The following is an 18,092-nucleotide window of genomic DNA, read 5'->3' on the forward strand; positions in this document are numbered from 1 at the left end:
GCTCTTTGGCAAGACTGGCTTCTCTGCCGAACCCGTGGCCTGAGCCGAGGGTAGGTGGTTTGGTTTCGCATTTGTGTGCGTTCAGAGGGTATAAATACGAAATTTGTTCTGAGGCTCCTCTGACCATTCCCTGCTTTACCACACACACACGCGCGCACACACACACACATACCACACGCGCTACTCCACCTTAAAGGCTGCAAGCGTTACAGATATAGAGAAGTGGGTTTTTTTAATTAAGAAAATAATCAGGCCTACAATTAAGTGAAAACTTTTTTCTGCAAAAGGTAGAGAGGAATATTTGGAGGACACCAAAATTTCCGTGGGCCCTCTGAGATCCAAAAGGTGGGTCTCTTCTCGCTTCTCCTGCCCTTAACGCACCACTTTCAGACTCTTCCGAGGGGCAGGCTCATTCAGTGTTTCCCGTGTGTCTTTTGTTGAGCAGTGAGCAGTGAGGCGGAGAGAGAGAGAGACGACCAAGGGGTCTGCAAAGAGAGGAAGAAAAAGAAAAAAAGCCCGTGTGGAGCCTGCGCCTGGAGCCTAAAGCCCTGGCCTGGGGCGCGCTAACCTCTCGGTTCCCCCGGCTGCCAGGCCTGGTGTAGGTCTTCGTAACACGCTAGCCAATGTTTAACTCGAGTGCGGTGGCCACCAGGCCGCTTTTGTTTGATCGCAAATTAATCACCCAGCGCACGGCCGGCGCCAGAGTGGGTTTATCACCCACCGGGAGGGGGGCGCGGCGGCCCCGCAGAGACAAAGAGGAGTTCGCACCTTCCCGCTTTTGATCCCAAGTTACCGCGGCCTCCCTGCAGAATACGAGCCTCCTGGGGCCGAGTCTGGGAGGTCAGTCATAATTGGCGGAAGTTTGCAGACCATTAGCAACATGTCGACATTTTCGATTCAGAACCCCGCAAACTTTCCTCTTCGCCCCTCTCTTGCGCGCTAGAGTGGGAGTGGGGATCAGGAGTGGCAAGTGGGGTGACCCAGGGTTAAATTAAGTTCGAGCTACGGGCAAAAATTGGCACTTGAAGGAAGGGGCAGTGTGGGGGGCAGAAATCATCCACGCTGCGTCCACGATGAGGCCACAAGCCAGTTGATAAATTTTACAAGCAAATTCAGCAAGCTTGCCTCCCACGTCCCAAACAGAAGGAGGCCAGAATGCCCAGGGGCCTTTGGGTGCATCTGGACGCTTGGGGCACCGAGTGGGTGAGGAGGGGGTCAGTCACGTTGTAGTTCTGGAATTGCTTTCCTGCTACTCCGAGCGGCCAGGCAGAGATTGGCTCTCCGGTGCTGGCAAAACCAGATCGCGGGGCTGAGGGGCCGCTCCTGATAGCGCAGCGGAGCTGCCCAGGCTCAGGCGGCGAGCACTGTGTGTGTGTGGAGGGGGGGGAGTTGCCTCCAGAGACTTGTGAAACCCTGCAGTGACCTCGGTCGTCCGTGCAAGGAGGCCTCTGGCACCCTCAGCATCGAGGCGGGGGCGTCGTGAGCCAACACCCTGGGCCCCGCCGCCTCTTTATTTTCTCTCCCTCTTTCTCCTCTCAACCACAGGCAGAGAGACCAAGAGGACGCCAGAGAAAGACCAAAAGGGAAAGAAAAGGGAGAGACGGCGAGTCAGACGGAGTTCGCAGAACCACTCTACTCTCTCTTGTGACTTCAGGGAATTCTCCGCGCTGGCGCCAACCGCTCTTAACCATGTGCGTCAAAAATGCGAGGCTGGAAAAGATTGTCGCCTCCAAAGTTCCACCCCTCTCTTGGCGCGGCTGGCCCGCAAGAGAACTGCGTTTTTACCCTCCAGTTGCTCCCACCTCGGAGTCTGGGAGCTGGGGGGTTTAGGGGGTCCACAAGGCAAAATGTACAGAGGAGTGTGCTAGCTGCCTACACCCACAGATGCACACACATCTCAAGCCCGGGGTTTCTTAACCCCCTAGGCCCCGAAGTCAGCCCTTTCCATTCGAGAAAGGTCTCAACCCTGTAAGGCTAAAAGAACATTCTCTCCAAGATTTCCCCCCAACTTAAGCAGGGTCAGCCCAACTCACTGCCCCCCCAGAAACGAGAAACGTGGCTTTGGGGAATCCTCTGACCCCGACAGGGTCCTGCTGTAAAAGTTACCAATTCAGCAACCGGTCTGATCCTTAAAATCGGGTTGCCTCCCACCGCTTCATCATCAGCCTCCCCCTCCGAACTGGAACCAGTCACCTCGCCTCTGGGGTGGGGGCGTTTCACGGTCTGTTTTACAAATTCACCCCCGACTTCTGGCTAGATAAGTCCCCGGGTGGAGAAAGAACTAAGGCACCGAGAGATAAGTGCGATGCCAGTAGAAGATACAAGACTGGCGCACCTCCCCCTACCAGCTCGCCCACCGGCTACCCGAAGCTCCGCACCGAGCCGAGGCTAGGGCAGCGGCTTGGCGGGGACGGGCCCAGAACCCAGTGCCTCGCTGCGCTCACTTTGTCCAAATTTCCATTTTCCCCTATACACTCTCGCGCACATCCAGGTGTAATCCCGAGAGCCCGAATCCGGATGGAAGACGAGATCGAAAAGGGCTGATAAATGCATTTCCAAACCTCACGAGTCCTCCTCGGCGAGTGAGTGCAGGCAGGGCGCGCCGCGCAGGCTGTGTACGTGTTTGCGTGTACGTGTTTTCCCAGTGTGCTGGCGCGTGTTCGCGTACTGGTGTGCGGGGTTTGTTTGGGTCTCCGCGCACGGTTTCGTGTGGGGCACCGTGGAGAGGGAGCCCCCTGCACGCGTGGACTGAGATCCGGCCGCATCCGTGTGCTCTTGAGCCCGCGAGCCCAGAAGCTGGGGTGACCGGCACCGAGAGACACCCGAGCTCGGGAGCTCTGTAGCGGCGGCCGGGCGGAGCTTGGCTCCACGTGGGGCTGCAGAGCGCGCAAGCCTGTCCTCAGCGCTCGCCTCTCCGTCGCCGCTGCCGGCTTTCGTGGCGCCCAGCGGCTGAAGGGCAGCTCGCAGAATGCTCTGCCGTCCGCCCGGCTCTCCCGGGGTCGGGGTTACAGGGCAATCAGGAGAGAGAAACGGCCTCGGCGGCGGCCGGAAAAGCGAGCCGAGCCCGCGAGAGGCGAGCGCCCCTGCCCGGCACCCGGCGCTCTCTCCGCCTTCCTGGCCCAGCTGACTCGCTCCCTCCTGCTCCCCCTTTCTCGCTGGCCTCGCCTCCACCCCCGTTCCCGGGCTGGATGACTGAGGCATTTCAGACGCGGGCTGAGCGAGAGCAAGCGAGCTCTGGGGCTGAGGCGATCTCTCGATAAGCCACCTAGAGGCGACTCTGTGCGCGCGCTCCCCAGTGGCTCCCCGCCCGCCCTCTGATCATGTTGACATATTCACAGGACAGGCAGTAGTACCGATGCGGCGCTGCTACGTTACAGTTTCCGACACCTTCTTTTTATAACTCGGCTCTATCCCACAGCACTCGACCTGTGAAAACCACGCCTATGCAGCCACACAATTGGTCCGAAAGCGTCAAAGAGCCAATCAAGAGGCCTCCGGCTCCCCGCAGCCCACAGCAGAGCCCGACCTTCTAGAGCCGCCGAGCAGACGCCCGGGGAATTCTAGAGGCGGAGGAGGGTGGCGTGGAGCTCTGGTTCGCTTTCTATCGCTCCCTCCCTCTGCTCGCTCCCTCGCCCATTCCGTCTCTCTCTCTCCCTTCTCATTTTTCCCCCCTAAATCCTCCCTGCCCTGCGCGCCTGGACGCAGATTTAGGAAGCAAATTCGCTCACGTTTTAGGACAAGGAAGACAGGCGCGGGAGAAGAGGAGGCAAGATTCGGACTGGAACCCAGAGACACCCTCCGGAGGAGCAGAGGAAGGAGGAGGACGGCGGACGGAAGCCAGTTTGCAGTTCAAGTTTTGATAGCACTGGTAGAAGAGGGCTTCAATCAGAGATTTTTTTTCCCTTTTTTTTTTTAAGGAGAGACTTTTTCCGCGCTCTGCTCACTGTTGAAGCCGGGTCTAGCGCAGTTTCAGACGCCTCCTTCGAGAAAGAGGGAGAGGACGGGAGATTGGGGAACGCGGGAAGGAGGAGAAAGAAAAGGCAAGAAGTCTCCGCGGACAACCGTTCGCATTTGCAACAAAGAACTGGGGGCTGGAGCGATTCCGGGGACCAAGGTCTGGAGTGTGTCTGTTCCGAGCGAAGCGGCAGGGCTTGGGAGCGAGTGGAGACGCCGCTCGTTCCCCTCGCCTCGGAAACCGACTTCCAGGAGAGCCTTTTAGAAACGCCAGGCTCCAGGACGGTCACCCAGGCGACTATGTCTGCTGATTTCTCGCCTTGCCCTCTTTAAAGCGGCATTCTCCTCTCCAAAAAGACACCCCCCCCCGACCTTAGAAGTGCTTTAGTTGTGATTCTCCCCCACTTTTTTTCTTTTCTTTCTTTTTTTAAAAAACTATGTGCTGCTGTTAAAACAAAACAAAACAAAACAGCAGCTGCGGACTTGTCCCCGGCTGGAGCCCAGCGCCCCGCCTGGAGTGGATGAGCTTCTCCATGAGAGATCCGGTCATTCCTGGGACAAGCATGGCCTACCATCCGTTCCTACCTCACCGGGCGCCGGACTTCGCCATGAGCGCGGTGCTGGGTCACCAGCCGCCCTTCTTCCCCGCGCTGACGCTGCCTCCCAACGGCGCCGCGGCGCTTTCGCTGCCGGGCGCCTTGGCCAAGCCGATCATGGATCAATTGGTGGGGGCGGCCGAGACCGGCATCCCTTTCTCGTCCCTGGGGCCGCAGGCGCATCTGAGGCCTCTGAAGACCATGGAGCCCGAAGAAGAGGTGGAGGATGACCCCAAGGTGCATCTCGAGGCCAAAGAACTTTGGGATCAGTTCCACAAGCGGGGCACCGAGATGGTCATTACCAAGTCCGGAAGGTAAGCAAACAGCAGGCCCCTTCCCCCAAGCTCCTGAGGGCTTCTTCCGTCCCTTAATCTCTCTCCTTCCCAGAACAGTCGGTTCACCAGTTATTTGAGCTTAGAGGAAAACTTAACTCCGCAAAAGCTGTGTACAGAGACTCCCCGGCACTACCCCAGTGGCAGGAAATTTCAGTTTACCTGGCAGGCAGCTTTTTCTACTTAAGTCTGCATCCTGGGTTCCCTGCAAGATAGATAGAATTTTTCAGTGGAGCACAGACATCTCTGCTGGAAGAAAGAAAAACACCATACTGCAGGAACTGCTCAAACCTCGCTGGAACATCCTCATGTCTTTGTTGATTTGTGTTTTTGTCTGTTTCATTTTGTTTGCAAAGTGAAAAACTTAAAGCCCTTTTCTTTTTTTTGTGTGTGTGGTACTGGGAGATCTGACATTAGTTCCCTTGCCCTTTCTGTCCTCCAGCCTAGCCTCTGGGTCTGGAGGGGGCCTAAGCCTTGTGGCTGCCAGGGACAGATAGAAATCGAAGGATGTTGGGGTCTGTTTGTCCACACTGCTTCACATATCTGTAATCCGGGAGTTCAGAGGCAATCTCGGATAATTAAGATTATGTTCACAGACCCAAGGTGGCAGTGGGAAGACACATGCTGCTTTTTTAGGTGTTGATATTATCGGCTATTTTTTATATAATGTTTAAAGGTCCTTCCCTGACTGAGACCTGCCTGTCATTTAAAATCAGTGATTTTTTTATGGCATTGAAGTCGATCAAAGCATCAAGTTGAACGAATAAACGTGAAATCCCTTTCTCTTGGCATCTTCAGCTTTCTAAGCTAAATGAGGCTAAAGTTTGGCATGATTTCCTCAAACCCAGAAGACCCAGAGTGAAGTGCTTCCTTTTAAGTCAAGAGTATAGAATGCCAACACTTCTGGAAAATAAAAAGCAAGCTGATGGTACAGTCTTGCAGTTTTGGACTGGCCTGAGGAGTTGGGGGAATGTAGTTAGTTAGCAATGCGCTGGGCAGATTGGTTATCAGGCCCGGGAGTCCTTCCCGATCTACACATTTCACTTTGAGAACTCACCTAAGTCCAGTTTCATTTCGCCAGCAGCGGGATTGCTGTTACCCGTGCAACTTGATGTTTATTTCCTTGATAAGTTTAACATTTTCTCATCAATGTGTGGTGGAAAATTCTAGCCTTGACTGACCGCACTTAAACTAAAATCCTACCCTAAACTGTTCAGAACTAGACACCCACAGGAAAAGGCATAGCAAGAATTTTTGTATAGAAAGGGCAATCTATAAAGTCATGCAGAGAAAAAATTATAAAGAAATTATTAGCCAATACAGAAAAATGCAGTGCCACAATTCACTTGTTTTGAATCTTGAGACATTTAAAGATAGAGAAATTGAGTATATTTAACACTTCTGTTGTGGAAGTAAATAATTTTGCACCCAGTGGCCCTACTTTGAAACATACAGGCTCATCAATCACAGTAGAGAGTTTTAAATTTGGCTTAAACAGGGTACAGAATCCAACCCAAGAATCTGAGTGATTTACTTTTCTTTCTTCTGTTCTTTTCTCTCCTATTGTAGGCGAATGTTTCCTCCGTTTAAAGTAAGATGTTCTGGGCTGGATAAAAAAGCCAAATATATTTTGCTGATGGACATTATAGCTGCTGATGACTGTCGATATAAATTTCACAATTCTCGGTGGATGGTGGCCGGTAAGGCTGACCCTGAAATGCCAAAGAGAATGTACATTCACCCAGACAGCCCTGCTACCGGGGAACAGTGGATGTCCAAAGTTGTCACTTTCCACAAACTGAAACTCACCAACAACATCTCGGACAAACACGGATTTGTAAGTTCCATTGCTCCCTTCAATAAAATTTTCTCTTTGTTCACTCTAGCAAAGGCAGTGTTTCCCCCATTCTATGTAAAATAGTGATTTTTGCTCAGACTTCGCTCTTGTTCTCTGTTGCTAAGTGTAGCCAACTTGTTCAATCCGCAACAGAGCTGGAGAGAGGATTTGGGGTGTTTCACTTTGGATAATGAAAGACCTGGCATTCTAAAAGAAATGAGAACAAGAAAACTTACTGGCTCCTGTTCTATGGCAATTCCAGGTCGTGGTAAATGCCTGATCCTGACAGTGAAGTTAAAAAACAATCGTTTAGATGTAAAATCAGTTTTAAAGTTATGTGTTTGTAAAGGACTTGTTTTAAGATATCACGCTTCTATTTTGAAACCGGCCATATTATTTCTGGGGAGAGTTTTAAGGTTCCAAGTCTTGACTACCTTGGTTAAAGGGTGTGATACCTTTTTTAAAGAGATTTTTAAAAAATCTTTTGCTAAAAAAGAATTGGGCTTGGGTGAATGTCAAGTTTACTAGAAATTAGACTTTGATTGTGTGTGCTGGGAGGGCATAGATGGATTCAGTGTGAGAGTACTTAGAAACTTCAGGAGGCTTGGATTGCTTGTAAAAGTCAAGCAAAGGGCCTCCCCTGCCCCGCCTTTACCCCTCCCCAGCATTTCAATAAAATAAACAGTGATAAGCGAGGAATAAGCAGAAAGATTAGGCCCAGGAAGACGCGAATGGCGCGGAAATATCTTCAGCTGGCAGGAATTGCATTTGAAGCCCTTGATTTGATTAAGGCATAAATATTCCTCTCTAGAGTTCAACCTTTTAGGGCTTTAAGTGGATTGGGCTCGTCAATTAGTGGGCGCTTAAAGGACTGGATCATTTTGTAAATTAAAATGCATGTTTTTCTCTATCTTTTAAGACTTTGGCCTTCCCAAGTGATCACGCAACGTGGCAGGGGAATTATAGTTTTGGTACTCAGGTAGGCTAGGGTTCAAGGTATGAATGAACCTTAGATGGTGAGGGTGGGGGGACCCTTTTGGAAATTGAGGAGCCATTTGGATTCTCCAGAAGATAACATCTGTGGAGCGGAGTGTACCCAAAGAGGTACTCCAAGGAGGTGGGCTTGGTACAAGAGTGGTACCCATCGGTGGGGTAGATATCAGCCTGGCAGGGGTCCTAAGATCCTGTTGGTTCTCCTAAATCCTTGTTGATGTGTGTCTCCCTTCCTCCTTGCCCCTGCAGACTATATTGAACTCCATGCACAAATACCAGCCCCGGTTCCACATTGTGAGAGCCAATGACATCTTGAAACTTCCTTATAGTACATTTCGGACATATTTGTTCCCCGAAACCGAATTCATCGCTGTGACGGCATACCAGAATGATAAGGTGACCAAAGAAGGTTTTCTTTTTAACGGGGATATTTTTTTCCTCCACTTTAAGCTGTTTGGGGTGAGGTTGAGAAAGTTGCGAGAGAATTGAGAGAATTGGGATGGGAATCTGAGTTTCCTTTTGTGATTTGACCTTCCTTGGAGGTTTTGGGGAAAGGGGACATCGCAGAGGCAGGGAGAGGAAAACAATCAACCAGCTAGGAATCCAGTACTGCGCGCAAAAACGTCAAACGAACTTTCCAGGGAAAAGCTCCTATAACCACTGACACAGGGAGCGCCCCCCACCCCACCCTTCCTCAGGCTTTCTCTTGTTTGTTTGGAGGTTCAGCCTCTTCCATGATTAAGAAATGAGATTTGAGGTTCGAAAGGAACCAGCTAAAAATTTAAGGCAAAAGCCATTCAAGATCCTGGGAGGAGGATCCTAGTAGAGACCAGCTTTTCTCCTGTAGCCAGAAATCCCGAGTAGCTGGTCTGGTTTTTATTACCTTCTATGCTGCTGTGTTTTTTATGTGTGTGTGTGTGTGTGTGTGTGTGTGTGTGTGTGTGTGTGTGTGTGTGTGTGTGTGTTTGGAAAAACCTACTCTGATCACAGGGTCATGTTAATCAAGTTGTCTGAGGTTTTTGAGATGAGGTGACCAAAGTCACTACTTCATTTGAAGTTTTTTCCTCCCTTGGGTCTGAGGCTGGGGATTAGGAATATCCCATATGGAACAGCAGGCTGCACCTGGTAGGTAAAGCTATGGTGGCCTGAAGGTCATGGGCATTTGCACAGAGATACACAAAGTGTCTCGCCGCTGTTTGACCAGTCCCCTTGGCTGTCAGCAGGTAGTTATGGGGTGGGAGCAACCCAGGACCCTTGTTCTTCAACTCTGAACCCCAGACCTCAATGGCAGTCCAGTTCACCATTCAACACCCTGCATTCTGAATTCACTATTGCTGTGGGAGGGTCCTCCAGCTGGCTGGAGCGGAGTTCCAGGTGTGTTCCCTTAGACTACACCATCAGCACCTTTTCTCTCGGCAATCTTGCATAGAGGAATTTATTGCAAGAACAAGAATCCAAACAAGGGGCCTTTTTTTCCACCTCTGGAGAAATCGATATATATCATTCTTTCCCCCAAAGGGAAGAGATTTGAAAGATTACATACTATGGCCTTTATGGCCTTTTTCCTCTGCGTGCAAAATGCGTGCTCTTTTTAGACCCAGAAGCCTGTGACTCTAAGTTGTTAATGTAATAATAAAATGTAACACTTTTGATCAAAGCGGCCATGGGCCTTCTCTAATCATGGTAGCAGAGCATATCAATGAAAATAAATGTTTCAGTGGTTATTCAGGCCCTTTACATCAGTAATTGTCAGTAATTTTAATTCCTCCAAACTGCCCCCCGCCCAGCAAAAAAATCAAACCCACTCCCTCACAAGAGTAGTGGTGAAACCCCATAAATCATTTTATTAGATTTACAGGAAAGATTTGGAGTGTATGTTGTGTGTTGGGGGTGGGGGCAGGAAATATGCTATAACCTTTTTTTTATGATTAGCTGCATTGTATAAAAAAGTCAAAATGAAAGCATAATTTTAAGATCTACAGGTTGTCCCCATGGACAAGTTTGACAACTTTCCCATTTCTAAGCCCAAGCTCTTGGCTGCCCCCAAAAAAGAATGAGGCATTTCCCAGGCGGGTTTATTTCAGCCTGGAATCCCTGGTTTGGCCTCCTCTGGGAGATGCAAGCTATGGTACAGCTTCCCTTGATTTTGCCCTGACCCAGGCCCCTCCAAACTACAGCCATTGTCTCCTCTCCCTTACTCTTTAACCTGGCATATCCAAATGACTTCTGTTGGCAGTCGAATTCCTAGGAAACTGTTGAGTTGGGGGGAACACCCCCAAAAACATTCTAGAAAATGAGGCCAATGTCTCTTTCTTGTTTGTGTCTCCTCCTCTAGATAACTCAGTTAAAAATAGACAACAACCCTTTCGCAAAAGGTTTCCGGGACACTGGAAATGGCAGGAGAGAAAAAAGGTGAGCAGAGACAGTTATTGTTTATTTAACAGATGATTTAGAAAAAAATCACTTGTCTAGGTCCCAAATTTTAACTGTTAGAAGTGGGATGGAAGCACTAGAGAAGGGTGGCGAGGGTGGGAAATAACCTACTCCCCCTCTGCCACACACTTGCTGATTTCAGGACAAAACTTTTTCTACCTCCTACATGTTACCTTAAAGGAAATTAACTAGGCTACACCATAGTGGTCTCTGGAAGAAAAGTATCAAAGATAACAGATTATATACAGAAGCTTATTATTTCCTAATTAATTTAAGTTCATCCTGGGCAGGTCCCAAGAAAGGACTAAGCCATCCACAAAATGCTGTGGAATTTTTGCAATCTTGTCTTGCAAATACCATCAGACAGAACTGAGGCCCCTTGAGAAATCTATGGCTCCCTCCTTCACGGATACATGTATCATTTTGCATTAAGCAGACAGCTGGATAGTATATGAAAGAAGCTCTCCCCTCCCCCTCTCACTTTCAAAGAATCTCTAAAATCCAGAAAATCAGTCCAAATATTTAACCTGTTCCTGGGGGTGGGGACTGGGGGGAATTGAAAAATAATTTCTAACAGCTAAATAGATTTTTTTTACTCTGATTATGATTAATGTATTGGTGAAACAATTAGAGTAAAGTGCACCATGAAATAACCACTTCCTCCCAATCTTAGCAACCAGGCGGGAGTTTGCAGGCTTGTTTGTGTTCCCTGGTTTGGGTACCCAGTTCTCTTCTCTCTGTAAGCCTGGCTATTCAGCTGTCTCTGGGTGCCTCAGGCTTCCCTCTTGCTTTTTGCTTTTAAACAAAATTTCACAGACCAAGCCAATGCTCTTCCCCTAATGAAACCCTGATCTTGAATAAATGCAACTAAAGCCTTCTTCCTTCCTCCCTAACCCCTGTGCCACACTCTTCAGCCCCGTTACAGGGTCAAGAACAATGCTTGGGTCTATGTGGCTGCCCTGGGGCAAGCAAGTTTCAGAGAATTAGTGTTGTCTGTGGGCAGCAGGCAGGGTGAGGTGTGTGTGTGCCTCTTCGGAGAGGGTGAGGCAAACAAAGGGGGGAAATGTATGTTCTGCTCTGTAAGGCTGGGTGTGGGCTTCTGCCACAGAAAACAGCTCACCCTGCAATCCATGAGGGTGTTTGATGACAGACACAAAAAGGAGAATGGCACTTCTGATGAGTCCTCAAGTGAACAGGCAGCCTTCAACTGCTTTGCTCAGTCCTCATCTCCAGCTGTCTCCACTGTAGGAACATCGAACCTCAAAGGTAAGCCTGGTCACCTCTAAGGTCTCCATTCCAGGTCGTGGAGGGCTGCAAGCATTGGGGGTGGGGGCGCGCACCAGGTAACTTGCCCTTCAAAAGCTCCAGAGGCTTCTAGAAGTCCATAAACGGGAACCAAAGTTGAGACGAGGGTGATGAGGTGTATTGCCCTCCCTAAGCTAGTATAAAGTAGAGCTCTGAACCCTTTCTTCCAAGCCTTGATTTGGCTAGGGCTGGGGTGTCTGTTTGTACATTCCCTCATATTTCCTCTCAGTGGGGACAGCTTTGAAAACAAGCCTGGAGCACTTCTTTCTCACCCTCCAACCAAGACAGCCCGCCAAGCAACTGCTGGCTTTTGACCGTCTTTGAACTCTGGGTTAAAATGCTCCTGGGCTGGGGAGGCATAGGATTGATTCTCTGTCACCTGGAACAGGGAGGGTGGTCGAGAAAACACTCAGCCATAGAGCAACAGTTGACCTGCGAGGAGATGGAACACTGGGGACCAGAGTTGGGAGGGCATGACATGATTCAAAGCCCCAGTTGGTTTCCTGTGTTTAAAGAGCAAGAACTATTTGGAAACACACACACTCTCTCATTGGGAAGAAACCTGTTTTTAAGTGAATTAAAATGCACATCCTTTATGTGTTCAATCCATTTAAGCTTTAAACATAAAATAGGATCCCTTTTTCTCCTTTTCTGGCGGGACACCCACAGAGGGTGGGGCGAAAGCAGAAGAGAATGTATGATTGTCTTGGGGCAGTGAGCCGCCGCTCCCATCGCTGTCTATAGGGACAGGAGCAAACGGATGGACTCAGTTGAGTGTGTGTATGTTGGGGGAGGGGTGTGTACTTCAGACGTCAGAGTTCGCTCCAAACAAATCCTTCTGAACGAATTCACAAATTTGCTGAAGGTGCTGATCTCAACTGCTCCCTGAATAAAGACTCGGATAGTAACTAGAAAGTGTTCCCACAGTAAATTTTAGGGTAGTTTTAAGTGAATTTTCAATCAAATGGGAAAAGGCGAGTACAGGCTTTGTCTGACACAGTAGGAAGCTTGTAAAAAATGGTAAAATTCACCACCGAATGGGGAGAAAGGGTCTTTTGGAAGAGGGGTTCAGCTCTGTCTAAATGGTTTAGAGTCATTGCTGTCCATAAATCCTTTTGAATCCTTCCACAAAGTTGTAAGGTATGGTCACTCCCACTTTGCAAATGAGAAAACCGAGGCACAGAGAGGCTGAGGCGCTGGCCAGGGGTTGCACAGCTCATAAGCAGCAGAGCTGAGATTCAAACTGGCCACTGGAGTTTGACCGGCCCAATTCTGAGCCTAAACCCTTCCACTCCGCTTTTATTCCCCTTCCACATAGATCTGTGTCCTAGCGAGGGTGAGAGCGACGCGGAGGCAGAGAGCAAAGAGGAACACGGCCCGGAGGCCTGCGACGCAGCCAAGATCTCCACCACCACGTCGGACGAGCCGTCCCGCGACAAGGGCAGCCCGGCGGTCAAGTCGCACCTCTTCGCGGCTGATCCCGGCGGCCGGTCCCGGGACAGCGGGCGACTGGACAAGGCGTCGCCCGACTCGCGCCACAGCCCGGCCACCATCTCGTCCAGCACCCGCGGCCTGGGCTCCGAGGAGCGCCGGAGCCCGGGCCGCGAAGGCGCGGCCACGTCCAAGGCCGAGGAGGCGCGCGCGCTGCCGGGCAAGGAGGCCTTCGCGCCGCTCACCGTGCAGACGGACGCGGCCACCGCGCACCTGGGCCAGGGTCCTCTGCCCGGCCTCGGCTTCGCCCCGGGCCTGGCCGGCCAGCAGTTCTTCAACGGGCACCCTCTCTTCCTGCACCCCGGCCAGTTCGCCATGGGGGGCGCCTTCTCCAGCATGGCAGCAGGCATGGGGCCCCTGCTGGCCACCGTGTCCGGGGCTTCCTCCGGTGTCTCTGGCCTGGATTCCACTGCCATGGCCTCTGCTGCCGCGGCACAGGGACTGTCTGGGGCGTCGGCGGCCACCCTGCCCTTCCACCTCCAGCAGCACGTCCTGGCCTCTCAGGTATTTGTTGCCCTTCCTCAGCCTCCCTGCCCCTCCCTCCATGCACCTAGCTTCCCTCCTTTTGATGCCAGACCCTCACCCAGCCCCCCTGCCTAGTAGCTTTTAATCATCATCATCATAATTACTAGGTGCTAAGCTTAAATCGTTGATTTATCATCACCTCACATTCCCCCAAAAACTTCATTTTTTTTTCTAAGTTAAGGGATGTTTCCAGCCAAGTAGGTCTGTAGCAATCATAGTAACTATATGGCGCTATGTTAGGCCAGGCGCTGGCCTAAGTACTCAGTCTAGTCTGACTTTGGTGGTACATTATCACCTTCACTTTATAGCTGAAGGGGCATTGGCCCAGAAATGTTGAGCCAGGTCCAAGGTCACACAGCTGGGAAGTGGTGGAGCAGGGGCCCTACCCGCAGGCAGTCTGACTCCAGGGCCTTTTTTCAGAGTCTGTGACTTGAACTTCAGAACTGAATATCTCTTAAGTATCTCCTCCCCCAGGAATTAGACTAGGGGACCACCATGGCCTGGGGAGGGGAGGAGACCCCTGGGTGGGAGTGGAGTCTTGAGCCTTTCCTCCCCATTTGAAGCTTTCCCCCTGCCCCACACCCCAGGCTGGCCAGCCTGTCCCCAAAGGGTTAATGGCTTGTGCACACGTGGAAGATGTCACAGGAACGGGACAGGCTGGGTCTGGGGCAGCCCTGATGGCCTATGTATGGTTCAGACAGCTGGACTGGGGCGTGGGGCTGCTGGGGAGAAGTCTCAGACCCCTGGAAACACTCTGAACAAGGCAGAAGGTTCCATGGGGTTTTCTGCACGTCCGTGCCTTTTGTTTTGTCTGAGCACATTTGTCTCCCTTCCCTGAGCCAAGAGGCAGGATAGGCCTTGCCCTCTGGGAGGAGGAGGGAACTGAGAAAAGGGTTGGCTTCTGGCCTTTATCTTGCCTCCCATGTCCTCTGCTAGCCCCTCCTGGAGACCCTGTCATAGGTGAGCAGGTGATAGGTGGTCAAGGGGCTCCCTGGGCAAACAAGTACTAATAGTACCCAAGGCAAGGGACAGAGAGAACTGGCCCAGGCCAGGACCCCTGGCTTTCAAATTATGAGTGACTTCCTGCACCCCTGGGGCCTACCTGGGTTTCTCCACCTGTAACACCAGCAAATCAGGCTAGATTATTTCTTTTTCTCTGCCTTTGTCCTCCACTCTCTCTGATTATTTTTTTCTTAAGGATTTTTTTCAGTTGAGAAGCTTCTAGAATTGGAGTGGGAGGGGCTGGATGAGGGTGAGGCAAGCATGAAAAAAATTTTATATCCACTCATTTACGCCCTCTGGTTTTCACTCAGCTACTTTTGTCGGGTAGAATGATTCTGTAGCCCCATTTAGCAGGTGCAACAACTGACCTGATGAGCTCTCTAACAGCCCTATTGACCACCTGCCCTGGATAACATATTGCAAGTTATTAACTCAGTTAATAGCCACAGAGTCCGCAATAAGTGTATGAATTATGTAATATTTGCCTTTTTTTCCCCGTAAGAAAGCTGAGGCCCGGGGGGTGGGGGTGGGCGGTGCAGTCTGGGCCCAGAGAGACAGCTAAGATTTGGACCTAGAGAGAGAACTCTTGAGTGTCCTTCCCCCGGACCACCACCCGGGGAGAGAGATTAAAGACTTAACCAGAGTCCCAGGATGGGGGCTGGGGAGCTCCTCCCACTGCACGGCCCCTCCTGGGCTGACTCGCTGCTCCTCGTCTTCCTTCCCCAGGGCCTGGCCATGTCGCCTTTCGGAAGCCTGTTCCCTTACCCCTACACGTACATGGCTGCGGCGGCGGCTGCCTCCTCTGCAGCGGCCTCGAGCTCCGTGCACCGCCACCCCTTCCTCAACCTGAACGCCGTGCGCCCGCGGCTGCGCTACAGCCCCTACTCCATCCCCATGCCGGTCCCGGACAGCAGCAGCCTGCTCACCACCGCCCTGCCGTCCGTGGCCGCTGCCGGGGGGCCGCTGGACGGCAAAGCCGCCGCCCTGGCCGCCAGCCCGGCCTCGGTGACCGTGGACTCAGGCTCGGAACTCAACAGCCGCTCCTCCACTCTCTCCTCCAGCTCCGTGTCCTTGTCGCCCAAACTCTGCCCTGAGAAGGAGGCGGCCACCAGCGAACTGCAGAGCATCCAGCGGTTGGTCAGCGGCTTGGAAGCCAAGCCAGACAGGTCCCGCAGCGCGTCCCCATAAGTCCCTCCCCAGAAAAGTCTCTTCATTCCATTCTACTCAAGTCTGCAGTGCACTTTGTTGGATGTAAAATAAACCACCGGCGTGCAGTGAGATTAGCCCTTCTTTATGTCTGGGAAGGGGTGCTGGACTTCCTCGAGAGAATGTGCTAGAAACAGGCCCTGTCTTCTTGGAGGGGTTTATATATCTAGGATCTGGCTGAGATTCTGGGGCTCGGAAATGTCTGTTGCGTTGAGCTTACTGGCGGTGGGAGTTAGAGCATGTATGTCCAGAGCATCTCCAGCCAGGCTGGTCTGGTTGCTGTGGGAAGAAAAAGGTAGCCTGGCCCAGTAGGAGGGAGGTGTTGAAAGGCTTCTCCCCTAGTGCAGATTTATATATATATATATATATATATATATATATATATATATATATATATATTTTTTTTTTTCCTTCACCATGTCAAGTAGAAACAAAAACAAGACAAATAAAAAAAAATACCCGGGACAGATGAATACATTCACATGATTTAATGTGAAGATTAAAAACTTTATAGTGACTTGCATATCAGTTCTAAATAAATGACTGAGCAGCATTGTTTGGGGGAGGAAAGTCGCTGCCATCCTTGTTTAGTCTCTATTAAGGAAATCTGTGTCTTTTTAATATTCTTGTGATGTTTTAAGAGCCGCTATAGGTCTCTTCTTGCATGTTCCACAGTAATGTACGTGTGGTCTTTATTTTGGATGCTTGCTTTTAGAGAGAAAAGAACATAACCCATACCCTTTCCCCCATTCTCTACCCTCTGAATGGCAACACCCAGGGGGGAGGTTTTAAGGGGAATGGGTGGGGAAGACACAGAAAATGAATTTATTTTATCTAAGCTCTGTGGCAGGATTCCTGGCTCTCTTTGGCCGTTCTTTCTCTTTCCTGTATATGCAATAACAAGGTTTTAAAAAATAATAAAAAAGAAGCGAGACTATTAGACAAAGTATTTATGTAATTATTTGATAACTCTTGTAAATAGGTGGAATATGAATGCTTGGAAAATTAAACTTTAATTTATTGACATTGTACATAGCTCTATGTAAATAGGATTGCAGCTGTCAGGTGTTTTCCTTTATCCGTTTTATTTCAAGGTCACACGATCGCTTTTAACACTAGGAAACACACTTATGCACCAACAGTAACACTTTCAAAAGAGTTGCCTGCAAGAATTTTTTTTTCTTTTTTAATGTCCAGGAGTGGGGGAAGTGCTATTGCCTGTTTCACCCAAAATTGGGAAGGTGGTGCCACTCCGGCTCCACCTTAAATTCCTTAAAACTAAGGAGTGGTTCTGAGATTGCTTGGGGGGGTTGGGGGGAGTGCAGAGGCTGTGGTTTGACTTTCTAATTTTTCTTTTGTTATTTGCTAGTCTCTGATTTCTTCAAAACGAAGTGGAATTGACTACTGTCTTCAATATTGATGGTGTTTTTGAAATTGGTGCCTATAGAGATATATTCACAGTTCAAAAGTCAGGTGCTGAGAGATGGTTTAAAGACAAATTCATGAAGGTATATTTTGTGTTATAATTGTTGATGAGTTCTTTGTTTTTTCTGTATTTTTTCCCCTCTCTTTAAAACATCATTGAAATTTCAATAAATTTTTATTGAAATGTCTCAGGGCCTCCTGTTAAGTGCTTTCTTAAGGGAACTGCCCTGAAAGTGGAGTGTTTTTTCCTGGCTTCCTCTATTCCCTTCCCTTTGCCTTTAAGTAATTAAGACCGCCCCCACTGAACCGAAATGCGATGTCACTCAAGTTACAAAGCTAAAAACAAAAGTCCCTTACTAGGGCGAAGGGAGCCGCTTCAATCTGAAATTACTTTTCCTTTACATTAGGGAGCAAAACGAGAGACGGAAGGCAGACTGATTAGAATTGGATAGAATAGCAACTTCAGATGCTTAAGTTATAGTGGGAAAAAGAATGCTCGGCTCCCTAAGTCAGTTTCCCACACGAGTCCGACCAAAAATATGTTGGAGGACTGCAAACGTTTTCGTTTTCAGGCTCGCTTTCCCTTTTCACGTTGATCTGGAAACTACAAGTCCAAAATATTTCTGCACCGGAGTGCCAAAAAAGCCAGTAGGATCTCCTCGCAGCCCGATAGGGCGGCAATCCGCTAGGGCACGGAAGTGGGGGGGACTAAAGGCTCCCACTCGACTCCGGGGTCTTTTACTTATCCCAGGCGCCCCGACGAGGTCCCATCCCCAGAGCCGTGCGTGCGAAGCACGACCAGCTCCCCACACACTTAGCTGTGACACGCGAGGGAGGAGGCACGTTTTCTCTGCAAGGGAAAGGTATCCCAGGGCGCATATTTGACCCCCTCCAGGGAAAAGTCCCCCGGGAGGCTGACACCCTCCTCCAGTTCTCCCCTCCAGCCAGCCTCCAGGCTCTGTGGGGAGTTGCCTTTTGAAGTTAAATTTATCT

General features: G+C 50.3%; 1 protein-coding gene and 1 long non-coding RNA gene across 3 annotated transcripts; one reads left to right on the forward strand and one right to left on the reverse strand.

Annotated features, from left to right (window-relative positions):
• Positions 1-213: 213 nt before the first annotated feature.
• On the reverse strand, positions 214-3,193 carry LOC130680580 (uncharacterized). The gene is made up of 2 exons (XR_008993600.1): positions 2,445-3,193; positions 214-485 (listed from the first exon to the last, which is right to left on the reverse strand). It is a non-coding gene; the product is annotated as an uncharacterized LOC130680580 (long non-coding RNA).
• A 357-nt stretch (positions 3,194-3,550) lies between these two features.
• On the forward strand, positions 3,551-17,287 carry TBX3 (T-box transcription factor 3). Of its 2 annotated transcripts, XM_036929376.2 has the most exons (8): positions 3,551-4,864; positions 6,452-6,719; positions 7,639-7,698; positions 7,962-8,108; positions 10,048-10,124; positions 11,254-11,411; positions 12,769-13,445; positions 15,195-17,287. In XM_036929376.2, exons 1-8 carry the CDS (start codon positions 4,476-4,478, stop codon positions 15,654-15,656), a joined length of 2,238 nt encoding a protein of 745 aa, XP_036785271.1. In that variant the 5' UTR covers positions 3,551-4,475; the 3' UTR covers positions 15,657-17,287. The 2 variants fall into 2 exon arrangements, with proteins under 2 accessions (XP_036785271.1, XP_036785272.1); XM_036929377.2 differs by lacking the exon at positions 7,639-7,698.
• The last annotated feature ends 805 nt before the right edge of the window (positions 17,288-18,092 follow it).

Source organism: Manis pentadactyla, chromosome 14, assembly GCF_030020395.1.
Source record: "Manis pentadactyla isolate mManPen7 chromosome 14, mManPen7.hap1, whole genome shotgun sequence".
NCBI lineage: Eukaryota > Metazoa > Chordata > Mammalia > Pholidota > Manidae > Manis > Manis pentadactyla.

What these genes read in the sequence shown, in the direction of transcription:
- TBX3 (XM_036929376.2), top strand. Translation starts at nt 4,476, where the DNA reads ATGAGCTTCTCCATGAGAGATCCGGTCATTCCTGGGACAAGCATGGCC. An exon ending in TCTCGGACAAACACGGATTT is followed by an intron (nt 6,720 to 7,638) that starts GTAAGTTCCATT and finishes CTATCTTTTAAG; the next exon opens with ACTTTGGCCTTCCCAAGTGA. An exon ending in ATTATAGTTTTGGTACTCAG is followed by an intron (nt 7,699 to 7,961) that starts GTAGGCTAGGGT and finishes TTGCCCCTGCAG; the next exon opens with ACTATATTGAACTCCATGCA.